The sequence below is a fragment of the Alosa sapidissima genome, chromosome 9 (assembly GCF_018492685.1).
Source record: "Alosa sapidissima isolate fAloSap1 chromosome 9, fAloSap1.pri, whole genome shotgun sequence".
NCBI classification, from domain to species: Eukaryota; Metazoa; Chordata; class Actinopteri; order Clupeiformes; family Clupeidae; genus Alosa; species Alosa sapidissima.
The window spans coordinates 31,650,736-31,674,628 of NC_055965.1; the positions used below are offsets into that span (position 1 = coordinate 31,650,736).

Here is a 23,893-nt window from a genome sequence, read left to right on the forward strand (position 1 = left end):
GAGCCACTGGAGAAGCGGATAAGCAGGATCACCTATGACAAAAAAATGAATGGCTTGACCGTCAACTTCCAAAACTCTCTGCAAAACAAGGGAAACATGAAAATGAATGAGGAATGGGTTCAGATTGTTCTTATCCTTACATATAGAAACAAGTTTACCAACATAAGGCATAGTTTCATGATTGTGTTCTATCATAGCCTGGCTAACATCCTCACATATATTACATTACATTACATTTAGCAGACCCTTTTGGACCAAAGTGACTTACATATGTCAGCTATATTACAAGGGATTACATTGTCCCCGGAGCAACTTGGAGTTAAGTGCCTTGCTCAAGGGCACAACGGTGGAAGCCAGGAATTGAACCGACAACTTTCAGGCTACTGCATGCCAGCCCAGCTCCTTAACCACTACACTACCATCACCCCATAGACATCCTTGCCCGGCAAGAAGCTAACAATCAATTCAATTGTCATGCCACGATCTAGGGCGCTTACAGACAACTTATAGAAACAAGTTCACCAACATAAGGCATAGTTTCATGATTGTGTTCCATCACACTACGGTCTTTGGGCAACTGGTCTTCTTTCTTGAACAGCTCTGACTGCCACAGGACTTTGGCATCATGAGCACTGCCATCATGAGAACGCCCAGGGAACGCCCTCTGAAGTCCAAACACGACTCCACAACTCGGTCTAGCCCAGAGTACTACGATTTGGGCTGTGCCCATTAACAGTAAATTTAAGCCTTATATGCTCTGTTTATTTAGCCTAGAAATCTAGACGCGCCCCTAGCAGGGCTAGTCTAGCAACTCTCCGTTGGCTTGTGAGCTCCAGAAATCGAAACTTAATTAGGGCACTGAAATCGTGTATAGAGTCGTTAGGTGGGCTTAACATAATGATTGATGGCAGAGTTGCAACGGTTTGGCTTGAATTCCCTGCTACTTGAAAAACAAAATCCTACTGCGTCCTATTGCGTGCAGAGGGAATTTGAAAGACAACTGATTATCCCGCCCCTCGGACTGAGCACTGCGAACGGTGAGTGCCCAGACCCTACATTTTAATGTGGGTCTGGCTCGCCAGGCTACTGTTTATTAGCAGTTCTGTTGGATTTGTGTCACATTAAATCAGTTGTAGAAACAAGAGTGTCCAACCTCTATTTGTCGCTATGATGTTATGACGTTTGGGTAAAACACTGTGTAATGCTTCGTTACAAACTGGCTAGCAACGACTGCTAACAATACCCAAATGCTAGCACACGGTAGAGCAGCCGGTTGACAAACAGAACACAAACAGCTCGTATGACATGATGTCACTGACGAGCTACGAGTTCGCTAAAAGACAAATTGGGGCATAAGATCCAACCCGGGATAAGCATAATAACCGGAATACTGAAGTGCATGTAAACGCAGTCAATAATGTGATGTGTAGGTCTAATTGAGTGCACATTTGTGGTGTCTAGGTCTAATTGAGTGCCTGTCACTTTAAGAAATACATGAAAGTAATTAGTCTTTCTGGGATCATAAAGTGTCTCGAAATGTTCCTTTATGATTTTTGCGAGCACTGCTCAAGTGACATGACGTGAGCTAGCGAGATAGTTAGCAAGTAACTCCAGATGTAAAAGTTTGCCAATAGGTCGCGTAGCCTATTTCTGAAATGTTAAACCCAACAGTAGGCCTAAATGAACTAAATCTCATAGCCTAGGTAGGTTAGCTATACAAACTTGACAGATGCAAGTGAGCAAATCAACTTAACATTGGCCTTTTATTATTTGTTTCTGGGCAGCCTTAGCATCACTTAAACGAGCAGCCGTGTATCGCTGTTTTTGGCACGACAGCTGCAGCTTTGAAAGCTGCGCTTTTGTGTGTGTGTGAGGAGAAAAGAGAGTGAAGAAAGGCTCAAGCTAGGGGAGGCGAGGCTCTAGAAACGCCTGGTTTGTACATGTATGCATCTTACTGCAAAACAACACTGACATTCTTAAAAGTATCAATACTAAAATTAGGAATTGTGATATGTGTAATTTCAGGGTATTACTGTGCATTTTTTGGGGGGCGGCGGGGCTGATATAAAGTATTGTTGACAGTGTTTTGTTCTTGTTCTTCTGCCGAGACAAGCAGCACTTTCTGTTGAGTTCACCATTGATGTAACTTTGTTTTGGTTCCGTTCGAGTTGCGCTAATCTGTCTATGGTACCGGATGTACGTTTTTATGAGTGTCAATGGAAAGGCGTGTGGGATAAATTTTATATGTCTCTCATTGAATGTTTAGTATACCTTACATACATGTAGTGAAATCTAATTGCCATCACCCTACTCTGACCCATGTGTCTTTTGCAACTCCTAGGTTAGAATGTTTGGTTAACTTAACCCTTGTGTCAGCGTATTTGGGTAACCCCAGGATGCGGGGTCATGAACATTTCTTATCTTTGTCAATACACCAGATGGTTAAGTGGGGTTGTAAACATTTCGTATCTCTGTTAAAATACTAGAAGGTTAAGTGATTAATGGAGGGCGACAACTTGTGATTTTCCATGGGTGTGGGATAAGGTATAAGAGTTGGCTTCACCCACAGATGTGTGGGCTTGTTACTTTGACATTTCATGTGGGTAACATTCTCCCGGCGTCGTGAATAAAGCTGCAGTCTCACACCAGTTGTCTTGGATTAATTTTGACCACATTAATGGCGACGAGGATGGGATTACCTATTCCTGAGGCATAGCGAGGAGGACCAACGGCGCAGGACCCAACAAAGTTGCAACTGAGGGAGATCTCTTTGTGATCTTGGGAGAAGGCCGTCACCAGCACCAAACACTGCTTCGCGGCACCCAGCCTGGCCAGAGGGAATCCTCCTGTGTCTCGGATACGGTAACGACCATATTCGGTGGTCACAGACAACGTGGTGGTGAGTCCCTGATTTTACACTTTGAGGTGGTAAAATAGGGAAGGAAGGCCTGTCCCTACCCGAGAGAGGGGTAGTGGTTGAGTGCACATTTCCTGCCAGGGATAGTGGTAGTGGCCTTGCTGCCTATGCGTAGGTAGCATTTGGTGCACATTTTCCTGCCAGTGATAGTGGTAGTGGCCTTACTGCCTATGCGTAGGTGGTAAATTGTGAGTGCACTGTTTTTGGTTATGCGCATTATATTTCCTGCCAGTGATAGTGGTAGTGGCCTTACTGCCTATGCGTAGGTAGTAAACTGAGTGCTCTGTTTTTTTTTGGTTATGCGCATTGGTAAAATAGGCCTGAGAACATTGGGTATCTGATAAGACTGTCATCACATTTTGTTGGGTTTTGCTCTGATTTTAGGCGTGAGGTAATTGGAAATAAAAATATCAAGGGGACACTGCGATGGGGAGCAGTAAGAGTAAAGCTATTAACTTTCCTAGAGGAGTATAGAATCCAGGGTGTTTGAGGGACATGTAGAGAAAGTGTGGATCTGAATATATAGACGGAAATTAGCAAGTATGGAATAGGTGAACTGAAGGGCAACTTCATTCATCTGGAGTGTTGAGCATAGAAAAGCAAAATTAATGTAGGGCTATGGTAGAGAGGGTAAAAGAAAGTAGGGCTATGGTAGAGAAGGTAAAAGAAAGTAGGGCTATGGTAGAGAAGGTAAATGAATGTAGGGTAAAGAACAGTAGGAAAGATAGACCTGTGCAGAAGAGAGAGAGGCAAAGGCTATACGGAGGACATCATGGACTATGTTATGAGCCAGCTTGTTACTTGGAGTACAGCAGCTCTAAAGGAACTGAACAATTGAAAACTATGAAAGGCTTGAAGGAAGAACATGGATGTGGCTGTGGGGCTAACCAGAGGAGAAGGACACTTAGCACGTCACTGTCACAAGGAACATCAGAAACAGTACGGAGATCACCCTCCACAGCAGCTCTCTCAAACTCCTGTCTGGTCTCAGCATGACAAAGCTGAAGAGGACAGAGAGGTCTGAACAGGAGACCCTGTGGTGACACTTCTGATTTACAACTTGAACTGTTTTCCTCAACTCACTCTGAATGCATCAGCACAGCCTACTCAGCCAACTCTCTTTCTGTTAATGGGGATATTTTTCTTTTTGAACGAGACAGGAGCAGATATTAGTATGAAAGAAAAGAAGGATAGTGTAAGTTTATGACAATGAAAAGTGCATGGTACAGGAGTATTAGATCAGTTCATATTTGAGAGAGTTCCTTACCCATGGGTAGTTAAATGTAAAGAACATGTAGTAAAACAGCATTCCTCCTCAGCAGTGTTTGCTCCGAAAATTTACTGGACTGGGACTTAATGTGTAAATTATATCTTATAATTTCACTCAAACATAATGGGGTTGGTTTAAAGGGACCATTAGCAAACAGCTTAGTATAGTATTAACATCTCCAGTCTCAGTCCAGGAAGATAAAGAAACACCAGAGTACTTGCAATGTGTGATGACTTCTTTTCATGATGTCCCGGATCCGGAATACTTAGAACATGGTACCAAGTAGGACATACAGTTAAGACTGTTGAAAAAGCCGGCGTAATTACAAGTAAAGCTACTCTGCAGATGTAGTAGACCTGTCACCTGGTCTGACATATTTGTTTGCAAACTCAATATTATTATCCCCATGTTGATTTTTATTTAGTTGAGGTGTGGTAAATGCCAAAGATTGGACGCATGTCCAACACACTTTGGGTCATGTATTATCATCACAAAATACATCATTTTTTGTGTTTAGTGTTTTTGTTAAAGTCACCCCTGTGCAGAGACAGATCTTTGAGCAGCTTTCCCTCTCTGCACAACAGGAGGTGGTTGTGACTCAAGGTTGACTCAGAATGCAACGTGTTTCTCTGTAATTGATAGAAAAATGCATAAGTTACAATTCGAGCGGATCCATATTTTAGTTTTGATTTGCGTTTATTTTCAAAGGATAAGGTATTTTGCCACATTTGCCACAAAGATACACAGAGTCAGGGGCCGTTTCAAACGAAGCTCTGGTATCTTGCCTCTAAAAAAAATTAATTCTGCTTATATCAAGCCTATTATCACCTATGTCGATAATGTTTTACTAAGAAGTCCGTCGAGTGAGGTGTGCCAAATTGACACTGTGGCAAAATTAACATTCCTGGCCAGTGTGAGACTGAAAGTCTCCAAACAAAAGTTGCAACTCTGTCAAGAGAGAGTGAAGTACTTGGGTCATATACTCACTCCTGGCTGTCGGGCCCTAGATGCATCTCGCATCTCAGCAATAACTGCTTGTTGTCCCAGACCCGAGACAAAGCAGCAAAAGTTTTGCTTCCTAGGAATGATTGGCTACTACCGTGCTTGGATTCTAAATTAAACAGAGAGGCACAGCCTCTCCAAGCATGTGCAAATACATGTAAAAAAAACTTGGACTGACAATTATGATAAGACCTTTACATATTTGAAATAGGCATTAGCCTCAGCTTCAGCTCTTGCCTACTATGACTTACTTGACTTGTTGACTATGATTTATTGGTGTGTGAAAAAGCAGGGTACATGTCAGAGGTGTTATGTCAACAGCATGGGGGTCAGCACAGACCAGTGGCTTATTTATCTAAGCAATTAGATGCAGTAGTGAGAGGATAGATGTGGCAGCAGCTGCAAGTCAAGTGGTAGCTGTGCTGACGTTGTGTTGTTACATTCACTAACTGTACATGTCCCACATGAAGTACACTCACTGCTTCTAAAAGAAAAAACTTAAAATCCTGTATCTATATATCAGCATGTGGTATTAACCCTGTGGCTCTTGCATGATTGTGGTGAAGGTGTCTCTATGTACACTAAACTTAGCTCTGACATTTCTAACACCTTTGTCAAATCCTAACATTGTTTATTAGGCTAATCTATGCGTTTGGAGTCCGGAGAGGTAGGGACTGGCTACTCTGTAGTGAATCAATTTGATGTGGTTTACTCTCACTCTCTCCTAGATATTATTTCTGTCCAAGCAGATGAATTGGTAGCCCTATTCAGGGCATGTATTTAAGCAAATGGGAATAAATTTGTATTTATATATATAGTCATTATAACTGGGGAATTTTGCATGATCACATCTACAGACAAACCCGTACAACATAAAAATTGGATAGCAATATTGTTAAATGCCATTCAACTCCCTACATCTGTGGCTGTCTTAAAATGTGCAGCCCACTCTGCAAATACAGATGTTATCAGCTGGAGCAATAGGAAGGCTGACGCGGCAGCTACAGAAAGAGAGCCGCGCAGGGGGGAGTGCAGAGAATATCACCAAACTTTTTGAAACCACATTTCTGAATTTACAAATACCAGATGTAGTTACATCTGAAGAGGCTTTAAAGGAAGCATAAAAGCATCAGATAATAAGGAAAGATGGAAATGGAAGAATTGTAAGGACAGAACACATGGTCTGTGGGTACAGTACATACACCGACAGACAGACCGGTTTTTCCAAGATCTTGTTTCCATATTATTGCTAAACTATCAGTGGCTTAGACCATGCAAATACTATGACATAGACAGAAGAGAAAATATATTTTACACTAGGATTCACTTCAGTAGCAGCCATGTATTGTGCAAGGTGCATTATGTGTCTAAAAATTGATGTTGCACCTACAATGAGAGTCAAGGAAGGACATCACCCACCATCTGAACACTGTAGAGTGGTGAAGAATCCGGAACAATACATGGACTGAACTGAGTATCATAACCAACACGTGGTTGCACGAGAGGATTGACAAACACATTTTTTGCAATAGGCTGAAGAATACATACTTTGAAGAGGATTAATAAAATATCACTAGCATCATATAAGAATATTCTTTCTCAGTTTAGCTAGATAAACGTTACAAGTTAGTTGTTTTGATTTAATTTTATTTGGACAGTAACCTGAGGAGGGACTAAACCACCCAAGTCAGCTCTGCTGTTGAAGACTAGGATTAGGTTTTATTTTGGTTTTGAATAACTGAGAAGACGAGATGTTGGTGATTGTTGTGCTTATTCTTCATCTAAGGGTTATAACTTCCTCCCTTAAGGATGAAGTGTGTGGTAACAATAAAGTATGTGAGTTAGCCTTTTGTGCCAAAACAACATTAACAGGAAATAATGACACATGTTGGGTATGCCAAGACAAATCTTTTCAGGTGCGAGTATTTCCATATCGCACTTTACAGGACTCTGTATGTGCAGCCGCCAGACTATGTACTAGCCCTAAATGTCTTTCAGAAGTAGGGTTAGAAAACATAGAGAAATTCTTGCATGGCTCATCCTTGAATGTTATGTTGACCTTAATGGATTCAGTGTGGTTAAATGAAACAGGAGAGTGGTCAAAAAGAAAATTAGGGTGGATTAACTCTGAGGCAAATGCAAAGTATAAAGACTATTGGCCTGTGTCAATCACAAAAGGACAAGCAATACCTCAAGCAGCAAAACCTTATACCATTTGTAATAATAGTGGATTTCCTTTGAGAGTATCTGGATGGAACTTAGAAACTATGCAGGTGCCTGCTACTAAAGGTTTTGTGTGTTTGTCTGTTAGGTCCTCTGGCAAAGATAAAATGATAAGGAAACAATTAGGACATAGTAAATGCCAATATTATCTCAAAGCAAATTATGATCAACTTAATTCGGCTGATAGCCAAAGTGAACATGAGATTTGGCTGGGAGGGAACTATTTTCCACTCATAAGGTATAGCAGTGTTCCAAGTCCAAACTTCAATTTTGCGCTTCCCATGGGCATGTATTGGGTGTGTGGTAAAATGGCATATTCATACTGGCCTCTAATGCTGTAGGAACCTGTTACATAGCTGCTATTGCTCCTACAATGTGGATTTTACATGGAAAATATTCTAATCAAAAACAATCTACTAGATTTACCCATAGAGAGAAAAGAGAGATGACTTATACATCAGGAGGTATGAGTAACTGGAAAGGATATGTTATAGCAGACCCATGGACAGGACAAGGAGCTACTGTGGGTTGGACTTTTTCTCTCTGGGGTGGTGTAGTAGCAGCTTTACAAAAAATTAACGGACTAGCTTATCACCTGCAAAGTGTAGCGAATGAAACAGCAGCAGCTCTTTCGATGCTGAATGAGGAAGTAAAATATATGCGAACTGAGCTAGTAGCCCATAGAATGGCCCTAGATATGTTGTTAGCAGAGCAAGGGGGTTTGTGTCAGGTTGTTGAGACCTCATGTTGCTTCTTAGTGCCAGATGAGTACAACAATATCACCCAATATATTGAAGACATCCGAAAAGCTGTGCCAGATCCACCTCCACTTATTGCTTTTGATATGTTTCTGGAGGACTTTGAGAAAAGATTTGGTACAACTGCCTCAAACATCCTGATGGGAATGTTACGAATTGGATTACCATTCCTTGTCCCTGTGGTGGTTGTCCTTATAGTACTTCTTATAGGAAAGTTCACATTAGCTTGTATATGTAGAGCTCTAAACAGACAGACCACAGTGACAAATTATGTATCGGTTACTGCGACTGGAATGTATGAAGACATCTTCCCATTTAGGGAAACACCAGATACTGAGATAGAGGAAACATGTTAGTAAAAGAAGTGTACAAAGTAGTCTGACCCGATGTACCTGGTTTAAATGATGATGATGTAACTGTGTTTTTCATTTTCTGTTTTCCCTTTGTAATTTAGATTTAGAACTGCAATAATCTGATTAAGTGTTAGAAGTGAATTTTAATCATTGTTTGGTAGGTTTAAATATAAGGTTGATTAGACTAGTTGTGTTAGTATATACACATGTAGAGTACTGTATTAAACATGTAGCTTTACAGCTCCACAGGGGGGAATATGTGGGATAAATTTTATATGTCTCTCATTGAATGTTTAGTATACCTTACATACATGTAGTGAAATCTAATTGCCATCACCCTACTCTGACCCATGTGTCTTTTGCAACTCCTAGGTTAGAATGTTTGGTTAACTTAACCCTTGTGTCAGCGTATTTGGGTAACCCCAGGATGCGGGGTCATGAACATTTCTTATCTTTGTCAATACACCAGATGGTTAAGTGGGGTTGTAAACATTTCGTATCTCTGTTAAAATACTAGAAGGTTAAGTGATTAATGGAGGGCGACAACTTGTGATTTTCCATGGGTGTGGGATAAGGTATAAGAGTTGGCTTCACCCACAGATGTGTGGGCTTGTTACTTTGACATTTCATGTGGGTAACATTCTCCCGGCGTCGTGAATAAAGCTGCAGTCTCACACCAGTTGTCTTGGATTAATTTTGACCACAGGCGGTGTAAGTGAGCCGTCACGATTTATTAACCGTGACGTTTTACACCGTGGTTAATTGTAAAACCGTTTTACCGGGACATCCCTACTAAGTCTATGGGACTTAAAGGGGCAATCTGGCCATTTTTAACCCCAATATAGTATTAAGCTTAAACCACGTTCTAACCCCAATATAGTATTAAACCACGTTCTAACCCCAATATAGTATTAAACCACATTTGGGGTTAGAACACACTCAGAAAACCATTCCAAGACCAATGGAACAAGAGTTGGTTCCCTACGAGACACCACCGTGCTAGTTTAACTCAAATGGTGTGGCAAAACATTATAAACTTTGTGTTTTTGCAATTGACAAAACCCCATAACCTCAACATCACATTAAATGTCTGCAAAACAACACAATCATGTAGCCTTGTAGGCTATGCTAGACTTCGAAGGACAATAGAAACATGAACTTGGGAAGATAATACATTACCTCAATGGTGTCTGCAGCTGAAGTCTTCGGTCATGGAATACAATTTTTCTTCAGATAACTGTGCCGTTTTTTATTTGATTGGTCGTAGAAGTCCCCTTTGTCAAAATGATCGCCGCATACACGGTAATCTTTCTCACGCAGCACATCTAACGGAGTTTGCACATCAAGGTGAAGTACGGTCAGCCACAACTGCAATGTATCCAATTCCTTGAATGGTAGCCGGTGAAAGCTCAACCCGTTGTATTTTCTCATTCGGTTTTCACAATTGGGAAATGCACAAACACGAACCATTTCCTCAGTGATGTATACACACACAGGTGTCTTCCTCTTTCAAAACTCTTCTTCAATCTCACTCTGATGAGAGACTCAAAAGGTCTCTGTATGGCCCAGAGCAGAAGACAATGCCGGTGTGCGGCCTGAAGCAAACGTCATCTCTGTGCTCGCTGTTAGGGTTCTTACAGAGTCAACTCATTAGTACGCATACGCGTCCGCAAGGCTACGCATCGCTACGCTTCAGCCGCCATTATGCATCAATGCGTAGCAGTTTTTTGATACGCGACGCGCCGATGCATGCAATACTATGCGCTGTAGATGGGGGCGACACTGCAAGTATTGTACATTACGTCAAGTGTTATATTTACAGAAGGTTTGGATACAATGGCCAGCTAAGAGTAAAAAATATTCTTATAGCTTATCTTTCTCCGCATCGTAGGCTACATGCTATTCATGTATAATATGATTGTCACTTGGAGGAGACTTCAGACTTGTAGATAACTATTAGATAACCGCTGCTAATAACATGCTCATCACGTCAGAAAAGCATGGGGCTGTGCACAGTAGTTCACATTCATTCACAATTTATAAATTGTGTAGGCCTACCATGTTCCTAAACACAACATGTGTCCTTGGAGTCTTTTGACAGATTCTGAATGAAAACTGATCCGTGGCTCTCCAAAAGAGCCTCTTGGGATGTAACTTTAACAGACAGCCTGAATATCACTCGGAATGTCACCCGCAAAGTTACCAGTGACTGCTACCAAAGTCCTTTTAGGCAAGTCCCTCCACTCTGCAGCCATATGGCAACGCTTTTTGCGCACTCATCGGGCATCCGTTTCAGCAGATTTGCGCGTGCGCAAGGCTTCACGACACCAATCTACTGCTATCTTGCTCCAGCGGCGAGATCACAACACATGATTGGCACGATGTCTTCACAACACACCACATTATTTGCTCAATGTATTCACATATGCGTAGACAACTGCTATATTGGCGTTACAAACTAAGCCCATGCATTTCTATGGAGGATTTTTTGAGTGCTGTGTCTCCTTATTAGAAAGTCTCTGCTGCTACCCCCTGTTATTGCGTGAGCGATGCATTTCACGTATCGCCCGCGTTGCTTGCGTCCGACGTGGACTATGAAAGGGAGCACGTCGCTCGCGTAGCCCCTATATAGCAAACACAGTGAATGAGTGAGTAAGTAAACAATTCGAACACGGCTTCTGTAAGAGCGCTTAGCCTACAGTTGTGATAACAGCTCTCGATTCCTGAATCGGCGCTCGTTTTCATTATTCATGCGCTCGGCAGCCATAACTTTCGGGAGAAACTGCTGATCTCTCAAGAAAGTTTGAATCTAGTGCTGTTAAGATCAGCGGTCCCTTTCGATGTTTGGGTAACTAGCTCTGGCATATTGTTTGTGAAAACACGTACCGGCAAGTTTAGTGCTCCATCAGCTTGGGTTTGGTGTTTGTGTCTAATAAGACGTGGAACCGCGTTCGAAACCCCGATGTCTTGAACCAACATCTACAAACGTTCGTGTTCTCTGTGTAGACTCTGACTGCACGTGAAATGTTTCTCGTTGGAGCCAGCGACAACAATCAAAATTCCAATATGGCGGCCATTCGTAATTCTTCAAAATACAAGTCTGAGTGTATTCATTCCTTTTCCAATTCATAATGAAGAAAAATAGCCTACTTATTTAAAACGTTACTATTTTATCAAAGCTAAAGTAAACTTTAACAATATGAAATTAGACATTTAAATGGAATCATTCTTTTAAATGTTTTTTTTCTTTTGATTTTTATAGTGGTGAATCTAAATTGTGTGGCTGTGAAAAGAAGTTGTAGGCCTACATATTTAAAAGAATGCAAAATGTATCTTTATAACATATACAAACAGCACATTTATTTAGCTATTATTTATGTTTAATAACCAACTCAACTAGCCTAGGCTACTTATCAACTCATTTTCACTAAGACAAGATGATAACTCTTACACCACATTTAAATTCTAAAACATTTATTTCAGACATAATTTATTTATTTAATAAACATTTACAAGACATAATTTATATACTTGAGTTACCCTGGTGCATAAATCCCACATATCACTGATAAGCTACAGTGTATCCTATAGCATTCAGGGTGTCCTAAACAAACTGGGAATTTAGCTAGGCTATCTTACTTGTGCCTGTCACACAAGAAGTGAGGAGTTATTTTAACATGTGACTAGCTGTCTTTCTCATTGAAATCAATGACATAATGCTAGCTTGTTTTTCCCTAAAACCGGACATGATGCAGAGAAATTTATCTTTGTGACGATACGCCGGTTGTACGAATTCTCACTGAGCTGTTCCTTAATTCTCCACATTTCCATCCTCCACTGTCTCGGCATGTAACATATGTTTACATCATGTGTCAATCTTGTAAACAATTAGACACGCTTCTTTCTGTGCAGTAGTGTTCTGGGGATCACCAACTATTTCTAAAGATACAACAGATATAAAGATGAAAACAATAAAAATCAAAATAAATAGTGTGTGTGTGAGAGAGACTGGAAGGGAGAATATATGGTGGCTAAATTGTACATTTAACAGTAAATAATTAAATGTAATGAATTTAATCAAACGCAAAGTAAAACCAAATACTTGCCGTACACTATAGTCGGTTAGATGGCAGTTGAACACAGTGAACTTGGATAACCAAATAAAACAGTTAACTCATGAGATAACCAGTAACAACAAATGTAACAAAGGGCCGACTCTAGATCAGTCGTATTGCTTGCCTCCAACCAGCCAATCAGAGAGCACGCTGCCCTCCGGGACTTCAGAACGTTGTTAATACAGAGGAAGAAGAAAGTTCTGGCGAGAGAGAGCTGGCGTTAAGTGACTGAGTGTGCTGTTTAAATGATTGTTTGTTATAGTGTTTTAAGGTGTATTTTCTACTTGTGTGCGTTCAGTACCAAGTGAGTATCTGTATTATGTTTGGTGTATGTTATGTGTCAAGTTATTGAAGAAATATCGTATAAGCGTGAGGCACGCGATTCACACATGCATTTACCGCGAGTGCGTGTTTAGCGCGAGTGAAATGCTTATGCTGTAAGTGTGGACTTAGCCACACATAATGTTAGGACACATTCCATATGAATGTCGAATAGTACCATGTTTATTATTATGTATGCCTATGTGACTTGTTTACCATATTATGCTATACTTACCTGTTACACATTCATCAGTAGTGTTAATGTTAATGTGGTGAGGTCATGCTATGTTCAGCTAAGCTAGGTTGCTATTATAACATGTAGCAGACATGTATAGGCTATAGCTCATGTTGTAGCTTATGTTTATTTGTATCTAGCACATAGCTGATTATTGTCTCTCTTTCTATTATCTCCTGCAGAACCACACACACACACACACACACACACCCACCCATACACATAGACCTGTTTATTGGGATTCAGCCATCTGTGGATTTCTGCAATAAACCCGTTGAAAGAACATTTTGGTGTGCACATTCTGACCGATTGTCCCTCAGCGGCCACAGCTTTTAATTGACCTCAAGATCTAGTTAATGTCCATCAGAACAACAAAGATTGAGTTAGATGGTAGATAGACCACACGTGATGAAACAAGAATGCATCACATGTACAGACATGAAAACACACCCAAAATAAGAATGAAAGAGAAAAAAATCATGAATGCGAGGAAGGAGAGAGACCAAAAATCAGGAAAGCCTCTTCCTGCCCTTCCTTGCAACGCCAGATCTGTTTTTTCCAGGTTTCTTACACATTTGAACTTTTTTTAAAAGTAAAATAGTAAAATATCCCGTACTTTAATAGGCTCATAACATTAGCCCTACCATCGGACCTGTCAGTCTCTCTACTGTTGTCCTTTTGCTACCCCTTGCCCTTCCAGCAAAGTCCTTTTAGTCAAGTACCTCCACTCTGCGGCCATATTGCAACGCTTTTTGGGCACTCATCGGGCATCCTATTCGGCAGAAATGCGCGTGCGCAAGGCTTCACGACAACAATCTTGCACCAGCAGCGAGTTCACAACACATGATTGGCACGATGTCATCACAACACACCATATGATTGGCTCAATGTATTCACATCACACCACATGATTGGCTCAATGTATTTACATGTCGACATTTTGCCATGGAAGGAGTGTGATATGCGTAGACAGTTACAAACTAGCCCCATGCATTTCTGTAGAGGATTTTTTTTAAGTGCAGATCATTTGATACCAATCTGGAGCCTAAACACAGTCATGTTAGATCTAGCTTTCACAACTCGTTTAGTCAGTGCAGCAGTTTTGTAATCTGGGACAACAGAGGCAGCATCAAGAAGAAGAATGTTGAATTGTTCACGTATGGGGTGAGAAACAAAAGAAATCTTTAGGAAAACCCTTATCAATTTTGATTTTTCAATGTTGATATCCCTCCTGGCAGTAGAAGAGAGGGGTGGAGTAGAAGAGAGGGGTGGAGGAGTAGAAGAGAGGGGTGGAGTAGAAGAGAGGGGTGGAGTAGAAGAGAAGGGTGGAGTAGAAGAAGAGAGGGGTGGAGTAGAAGAGAGTAGTTTTATGTGTGTTTTTGCCTTTAAGTAGATGGTAAATAACGTTGAGATTATTAATTTTACTTTTGCACAAAAAATAAAAAGACATTTTGGTATGCTGCAAATTTGCGACAACAGGCATAATGGTCAATAAGGCCATCCTTAAAAATATTTTCGTTTGCCGTAACCCGACCGACCCTGTCAATTTAGAACCGACCCAAATATTTATTTTTTCCCCCTTTTAGTCCGACCGACTTGCCGGTTGTAAACTTGCGTTAATACCGACCGATTGTTTTTTTTTACTCTAAACAACCAATACAAATGCAATAAAATAATATTTATTTTAGTAGGCCCAAGTATTGTGAATATAAATTGCCTACATGCAAACGTGGCTCACTTAAAAAAAAAAAAACGTCATCTCTACACCATTGGTTTTACGCATGTCACACTATGGCCTACGCTTCGTTTCATTCACACAAACTGATAACGCTTTTACTTGGCACGAAGTTCTGGAAGAACTGTGGGCAGATCTTTTCTCATCCCTTCTCCCCCTAGTTTAGCGGTGACCGTGTCGGAGTATTGAAATTGATTGTGGTCTATTCAGCATTTCTCAAAATATGGGTCCGCAACATGGAGACTGCTGGTCCGCGGAGTCGTGAAGTGAAATTAGGCCCGGTGCTTCATCTGATAATTTGCTGCGCAGTTGATCAAGAAACCGCGGATCGACGAAAAAAGAAAACAAACGTTTCTGCTATCGATGTCATTGAACATGGAGCCCTACAATTAAGTGGTGGTATGAGCATTCATTCAATGCGCGTCTGCGCGAGAGAAACTGAAACTAATCGATAACGTTGGTATCAAAGCTCCGCTTCAACCTGTTGGAAGGCTATTTATTTATTTAACGAAACTTAATAGAACGACGTTGTTTTTTGGAACTTCCTTAGAAACAGAGCAGAGACTGTATAGCATTGAGTATTGTATAGTCAAATTTCAATATAACGTGGCCAAGAGCTATTGTAGCCTTCTTTCTGGGTAGGCCTACATGTAGATGAGCCCTATGACCCAAAAGTCTGCCTCAGGTCAAAGAAGTTTGAGAAAGGCTGGTCTATATAACCTGCATCAGAATGAGGTTTGCAATGAAGGCACGGGTTGAAGACCCAGTCAGTTACGTCACGATATGCACATTTGTGTAAATTCATTCCTACGTAATCACCATGACCAAAATTGAACTTTTTTTTTTACTTTGAATCTTGAAAAAAAAAAAATATTGACCTACCTACCGACCCATTTTTTTTTTTTTTTGGCTGTTACTGGAAACAAAAATATTTTTAAGGATGGCCTAATAAGATAACAATAACACAGTAATGTAACAGTGAAAAAACTGTCTTGTTCTTTGTAATATAACAATGTAACAAAACAATGCTCCTTAAATAATTAAAGAAAACTCTTTAATTATTTAAGGAGCAGGGGCCGTGAAACACCTCTTGGGTAGCCCCAGGGTTAACCTCACCACACACACACACACACACACACTCACCCACGCACGTATGCACACAGACACACACATAAATACATACAAACACACACACGCACGCATTCACGCACACGTGGACACACATGCATACATACATGCACACACTCACGCACGCACACGTGGACACACATGCATACATAGAAATACACTCATACACACACTCACGTATGCACACACGCACAAAAATGTAAAAAAAAGATGTTTTTTTATTTTTCTCACTCGTGGAATGCACAGAAGCAGTTTTTGTTCTTGTTTAGGCACAGGTGAACATCACATTTTGTACACTTGATGCTAGTGTGGCCCGTGCACTTAGGGAATATGCAGCGTTGCCGCACACTGTCGATTTGCGGCCAGTGACCCACAGCATCAGCACGGATATCTTGTGTGGGAATAGCCTTGGTTGGTCCCCTGCGCTGCTTCTTCTTGAACTCTCGCTCCACGTCAGACGAAGGCCGCCCCCTCTTTTTGGCCGACAGATCTTTGCCTTGCATGCAGAGGGCCTGTGCAATGGAAAGCCTGAAAGCCAGCAAGTCCTTCTGCTTCTTCCGTGGAACATTCATATTGTCACAATCACGCCGATAGAGCAACCAGCCGTTGACCACCACCATGTCCACGAAGTGAAAGAAGAATCGGTGGTAGTACTTCTTAGACCTAATGTGGATGCGGTAGTAGGCGATTAGGGCATCAAGTGCATCAACACCACCCATGAACTTCTTATAGAGGGTGATGATGCTAGGACATTCCACAGACACTTTCCTCCTTTGCTTTCTGTCCCACCTCTCTGTGATGGAAACAGGCTGGGCACTTGCAAAAGTGCTGGCAACAACCACCCCTCTGTTGTCAAACCATTTGACAGCCCTAACCTCCACATGGCCAACAACAGCCTGTTGCTCCTCAAATGTCCCCCTTCCCTTCTTTTTGAGTTTTTTGTCTTCACTGAATCTGCAGCCTTGCAGGCGATTTGGCCGTGCAGTGCCAAGGGCTGGTATCCCCCTGTTTGCGAGAGCTACAAACAAATCGAGCGAGGAAAACCAGTTATCAAAGTACAGCAGGTGGTTGACAGAGCCTTCAATAACTTGTGCAAGTTTTAGCACGACGTTCCCGCTTGTGCAAGTTTTAGCACGACGTTCCCGCTTGTGCAAGTTTTAGCACGACGTTCCCGCTTGCCCCGATGTCTTGTGAACCTGGTGGAGGATCAGACTTCCCTGCATAAACATCAAATGAGTGCACCAGGCCTTTTGTGTCACACAAAACAAAGATTTTGTATCCCCATTTGTACAGCTTTTTGGGGATGTATTGTTTTAGAACTGATCTGCCTTTAAATGGCACAATTTGTTCGTAAATGGACATCAAATGACATCTGATCTTGAGGCAGAGCTTGGAATTTGGGGAGCAGGGAATCAATTAGTGGCCTAATTTTGAACAGCCTGTCACTGTTGTTGGGTGTCGTGTTGTCACTCAAATGAAGGAAATGTTTAATTTCTTCCCACCTGTTGCGGGGCATCACATCAGCCACCTGCTCTACACGACATGCATTAGACCAGTAGACCCTAGAGCGAGGTGCTGGTGCTAATTTTGAATCCTGATTCACCTGGCTTGACAACATTTTCCTCATCACTGCTGCTCTCTTCATCACCTGGCTTGGGAACATACTCCTCATCGCTGCTTGCACTATCGCTGAGACAACTATCCTCACTGTCCTCTGGGGGAGCTCTGACGTGAGGTTGCGCACTTATGCGCTTGCCGTAACACACGGAAGGTTTCATTCGGATCTGCATAAAAATAAATAGCTTTAAAAAAATTGTATTCGTTTGACAGCACTAATATATACATATACAGTTGTATGAATTCTCACTGAACCTTGGTTTTCCATGTCCTCCACTATCTCTGCATGTTTACATAATGTTTACATCATGTGTCAATCTTGTAAACAAATAAATAAACTTCTTCCTGTGCAGTGGTGTTCTAGGGATCACCAACTATTTATAAAGATACAACAGATATAAAGATGAAAACAATACGAATAAATAGTGTGCATGAGAGAGACTGGAAGGAAGGATATACGGTGGATGAATTGTACATTTATTAAACAGTAAATAATTCAATGTAATCAATTTAATCAAACGGAAAGTAAAACCAAATACTTGCCATACACTAGAGTCAGTTAAATACCAGTTGAACACAGTCAACCTAAACAGAGACTTTCTAATGAGGAGACACAGCACACCAAAAGTTCTTCATAGAAATGCATGGGGTTAGTTTGTAACGCCAATATGGCAGTTTTCTACACATATCACACCCCTACCCTCGGCCAAGCGTCGACATGTGAATACATTGAGCCAATCATGTGGTGTGATGTGAATACATTGAGCCAATCATATGGTGTGTTGTGAAGACTTTGTGCCAATCATGTGTTGTGAACTCGCAGCTAGAGCAAGATTGGTGTCGTGAAGCCTTGCGCACAAGCATTTCTGCTAAATAGGATGCCCGATGAGTGCCCAAAAAGCATTGCTATATGGCCGCCGAGTGGAGGGCCTTGCCTAAAAGGACTTTGGCTTAAATAACCAAATAAAAAAGATAACTTATGAGATAACCAGTAACAAAGATTTAGTTAGATGAAAGATAAACCACATGAAACAAGAATGCACATGTACAGACATAAAAACAAGCCCAAACTGGAGTAGAAAAGAGGGGTGGAGTAATAGTAGAGAGGGGTCGAGTAGAAGAAGAGAGGGGTGGAGTAGAAGAGAGGAGTGGAGAAGAAGAGAGGAGTGGAGGAGAAGAAGAGAGGGGTGGAGTAGAAGAGAGGAGTGGAGGAGAAGAAGAGAGGGGTGGAGTAGTAGAGGGGGTGGAGTAGTAGAAGAGTAGAAGAGAGAGGTGGAGTAGAAGAAGAGAGTGGAGTAGAAGAAGAGAGGGGTGGAGTAGTAGAAGAGAGGAGTGGAGGAGTAGAAGAGAGGGGTGGAGAAGAAGAGAGGAGTGGAGGAGAAGAAGAGAGGGGTGGAGTAGAAGAGAGGAGTGGAGGAGAAGAAGAGAGGGGTGGAGTAGTAGAGGGGGTGGAGTAGTAGAAGAGTAGAAGAGAGAGGTGGAGTAGAAGAAGAGAGTGGAGTAGAAGAGAAGAGTGGAGTAGAAGAAGAGAGGGGTGGAGTAGTAGAAGAGAGGAGTGGAGGAGTAGAAGAGAGGGGTGGAGAAGAATAGAGGGGTGGAGTAGAAGAGAGGAGTGGAGGAGAAGAGAGGGGTGGAGTAGAAGAGAGGAGTGGAGGAGAAGAAGAGAGGGGTGGAGAAGAATAGAGGGGTGGAGTAGAAGAGAGGAGTGGAGGAGAAGAGAGGGGTGGAGTAGAAGAGAGGAGTGGAGGAGAAGAGAGGAGTGGAGTAGTAGAAGTCAAATGAGCTGCAAGCCAGGAGCACCAATAAGAGGAGAGGAAAACCAGTCTTCCAACATCTCTAATGGCCAAGTCTTCCAACATCTCTAATGGGCAAGTCTTCCAACATCTCTAATGGGCAAGTCTTCCAACATCTCTAATGGGCAATTCCACGCAAAACTGTCACATCCGAAACGCTAACACAATGCCATGGTATGGTATGATGTGAATGATGATTACTTGAAATTTGAGCATTCACTCTTCTTGGTTGTAGAACTTACATGAAATCTTTTTCACATAATCATTTGCATCATGCAAATACCATGCCATTTATTGTTTTGTGCATTATTGATGAGTTTTGCGTGGAATTTAGTGCACATTTCATACATAAACACATTATTTATTTGTTTATTTATGTATTTAGCTGACGCTTATATCCAAAGCGACATAAAGTTAAGTGTAATAATTTGCTTAAATATCTTCCATTAGTCTATTCACATTTATGGGCTTCTCTCCTGTGTGTTAGTATATGGAATGTCAGACTTGCCATTTCTGTGAAAGCTTTTCCACACTGGACATATTTATGAGAGCTCATTATGTGTAACCATGTGGTATCTAAGGTTTGTGGATGTTCTGAATGCTTTTCCACAATGCACACATTTATGAGGCTTCTCTCCCGTATGGATTAGCATATGTTGTCGGAGAGTTTGGAGGTGTGTAAATAGTTTTCCACACTGGTTACATTTATGAGGCTTCTCTCCAGTGTGTACTAACATATGACGTTTAAGTCTGGACATTACTGAAAAAGCTTTTCCACACTGGACACATTGATGAGGCTTCTCTCCAGTGTGAGTTAGCATATGGGTTTTAAGCTGTGAAGGGTGTGCAAATGCTTTTCCACACTGGACACATTCATGAGGCGTCTCTCTGGTGTAAATATGGAATTTAAGATCTGAAATTTGTCGAGATCCTTTTCCAGAACAGGCCCATTTATAAGAATTATCTCCAGTGTGTATTGCCATATGGCTTTTAAGACTTGAAATCTGTGAAAAACCTTTTCCACACTGGACACATGTATGAGGCTTCTCTCCAGTGTGTATTAGTATGTGACATTTAAGATTTGAACGTTTTAAAAAAGCTTTTCCACAGTGCACACATTTGTGAAGCTTCTCTCCAGTGTGTATTAGCAAGTGGCTTTTAAAATTTGAACTGCATGAAAATGCTTTCCCGCAGTCGACACATTTATGAGGCTTCTCTCCAGTGTGTATTAGCATGTGGTTTTTAAGATGTGAAATTTGTGAAAAAGCTTTTCTACACAGAGCACATTTATGAGGCTTCTCTCCAGTGTGTGTAATAATGTGGCGTTGAAGATGTTGGGATGTTCTAAATGATTTCCCGCACTGGACACAATTATGAGGCCTCTCTCCAGTGTCTCTTTTACTAGGCCTGACTCCTTTGTGTACAAGCATGTGGCGTGAAAGACTTGAGCCGTGTGAAAAACCTTTTCCACACTGGGAACATTGATGAGGCTTCTCTACAGTGTGTATCAGCATGTGGTTTTTAAGAGTTGAACTATGTGAAAAACCTTTTCCACACTGGGCACATTGATGAGGCTTCTCTGCAGTGTGTGTAAGCATGTGCTGGTTAACTAGTGAGGATGTTGTAAATGCTTTTTCACAATGAGACTTCTCCTTTTCATTCACCCTAACAGTGTGTGTTTGCTGGTGTTTCTTGAGTTCTCTCAGGGTCGTAAAACTCTTCCTGCAGACCGTGCAGTGGTGCAGCCTTCCTTTGAGTTGCAGGTTGAGTTCATCGTTCTGTCCATGGATCTTCTGTTGCGTTACATGTGGGTGTTCTGATAGACCTGGAAGAGTTACCATAGAGACTTAGAATGACAATAGATGTTCCACATTCAGCAATTAAATGCAGATGAGGAAATATCTAACTTCAAATAGAATTCAAATGCAGAAGTACAATCATGACTTACACATTACAAGACAGAGAAGGTCAGTGAACACATGACATTTTTTTGTATTAAATATCTTTTTGTTTTCGATCAGATCTGATTTAATTAAAAAAGGTTCAGTATGTGATCAGGGTTGGGATTAATTTGATGAGCGTGACATCGCACATGAAGTAAAATGACAGCAACAATGAAACTCACAGGTGGTATGAGACTCAATTGGGACAGGGAAGTCATGTTAGTAGGTTACTGTAGATTTTATTTTCAAAACTATATGCATCCTCTCTACCATAATTTCCAACTTTTTATTATTATACCTGTTCACCTGTTTTTTGGGGCCAGAAACTGCTCCTAGAGCTTTTGAAATATCGACACCACTCCAACTCTAAAACGTCTGGCCGGAACCAGTGTAAGGTGGAAAATGGTGTCTCTGATCCTTGTTGTCATTTTCCTGTCATATTGGATTTTATCGAAAGCAAAACTAAATTTTCACAGGTCACAAATTTTGTCGGAGCTTCACGAAACTTTCTGCCATATTGGATTTTATCAAAAGCGAAACTACATTTTCACTGGTCACAAATTTTGCCGGAGCTTCGCGAAACTTGGCGTACATGGTCCTCAGACCCAGGGCCGGCTTAACAAACAGGGCCATGTGGGCTGCAGCCCCAGGCATTGCCTCTAGGGGGCCTCATAGGTCCGTCAGAGGTCCGTCAAACATCAGAGTTAGCACAGAAATAACTAGCAAAAATGTCCGGTCAAAGAAAGCATCCGAGTGGGGCCAAAAAAAGTGAAAGGATCTAAAGCAGGGGTGTCAAACTCATTTTCATAGAGGGCCACATCATTGAATTTATAATCGCCGAACATGGTGCAACCATGAAATCTGTATTGCAGTATGGTTTATTCAAAATTGGTGTGAAATAATGGTCCTAACCACTTTAAAACAGTGTGGCTGAAATAAAAAAGCAAACAGCCTACTACAGTAACATTTTCAAATGCAACTTCTAGGCCTATTAGTAAACAACTAATCAATATTCATTCATGGACTGAGATTGATGAGAATAAACTGCAGTCAATAATGTGCATAACAATGTCCATAACACTTGTTTGTACTCACCACTAAAATTAACTGTGGCTAAGAAAGGTACTGTGTGTGTGTGTGTGTGTGTGTGTGTGTGTGAGTGAGTGTGAGAGAGAGAGAGAGAGAGTGAGAGCTATGGTACGCAACGCACACCCACCCACCCCCGCAAAAACAAATTCACGCGTGTACAATATTTGTCCATTTCCCGGTTTTAGGTCGGTGCATTGCAAAAAAAGTAGCCTACATAGCATAACAATATTCACATGCAATAATACAACAACAACGTCTACAATGACCTATTCATTTGGACAAATTGATACAGCCCTATAGCTAAAGTTACCTTTAGTTTTGTTCTAGCGTAGCGAAGGAAATACTTGCTAATTTGGGTTCGTCAAACATTTAGGCATACAATGAAGTGGTGGTATGAGCGTTCATTCAATGCATGCGTGTGTGGGTCTGCGAGAGAGAGACTGAAACCACTCGATAACATTGGTAGCAATGCATGCGTGTGTGCGTCTGCGAGAGAGAGACTGAAACCACTCGATAACATTGGTAGCAATGCATGCGTGTGTGCGTCTGCGAGAGAGAGACTGAAACCACTCGATAACATTGGTAGCAATGCATGCGTGTGTGCGTCTGCGAGAGAGAGACTGAAACCACTCGATAACATTGGTAGCAATGCATGCGTGTGTGCGTCTGCGAGAGAGAGACTGAAACCACTCGATAACATTGGTAGCAATGCATGCGTGTGTGCGTCTGCGAGAGAGAGACTGAAACCACTAAATAACATTGGTAGCAATGCACGCGTGTGTGCGTCTGCGAGAGAGAGACTGAAACCACTCGATAACATTGGTAGCAATGCACGCGTGTGTGCGTCTGCGAGAGAGAGACTGAAACCACTCGATAACATTGGTAGCAATGCACGCGTGTGTGCGTCTGCGAGAGAGAGACTGAAACCACTCGATAACATTGGTAGCAATGCACGCGTGTGTGCGTCTGCGAGAGAGAGACTGAAACCACTCGATAACATTGGTAGCAATGCACGCGTGTGTGCGTCTGCGAGAGAGAGACTGAAACCACTCGATAACATTGGTAGCAATGCACGCGTGTGTGCGTCTGCGAGAGAGAGACTGAAACCACTCGATAACATTGGTAGCAATGCATGCGTGTGTGCGTCTGCGAGAGAGAGACTGAAACCACTCGATAACATTGGTAGCAATGCATGCGTGTGTGCGTCTGCGAGAGAGAGACTGAAACCACTCGATAACATTGGTAGCAATGCATGCGTGTGTGCGTCTGCGAGAGAGAGACTGAAACCACTCGATAACATTGGTAGCAATGCTCCGCTTTCACCTGTTGGAAGATAATTATGTAACGGACGACATTTAATAGAAAGACGTGGATTCTTGCAACCTCCACAAAAA

At 41.7% G+C, this 23,893-nt stretch overlaps 3 protein-coding genes across 3 annotated transcripts in view; all 3 read right to left on the reverse strand.

Moving 5' to 3' along the window:
- LOC121718825 (zinc finger protein 493-like) overlaps positions 1–23,893 on the reverse strand; it is a 69,285-nt gene that overhangs the window by 33,755 nt on the left and 11,637 nt on the right.
- LOC121718814 (zinc finger protein 493-like) overlaps positions 1–23,893 on the reverse strand; it is a 46,059-nt gene that overhangs the window by 8,782 nt on the left and 13,384 nt on the right. The window contains 1 exon segment of the mRNA XM_042104085.1: positions 20,787–21,292. Within this exon segment, the coding sequence (XP_041960019.1) occupies positions 20,787–21,292 (506 nt within the window).
- Positions 16,235–17,617, reverse strand: LOC121718949 (piggyBac transposable element-derived protein 3-like). The gene is made up of 2 exons (XM_042104407.1): positions 17,213–17,617; positions 16,235–17,154 (listed from the first exon to the last, which is right to left on the reverse strand). Exons 1-2 carry the CDS (start codon positions 17,417–17,419, stop codon positions 16,285–16,287), a joined length of 1,077 nt encoding a protein of 358 aa, XP_041960341.1. The 5' UTR covers positions 17,420–17,617; the 3' UTR covers positions 16,235–16,284.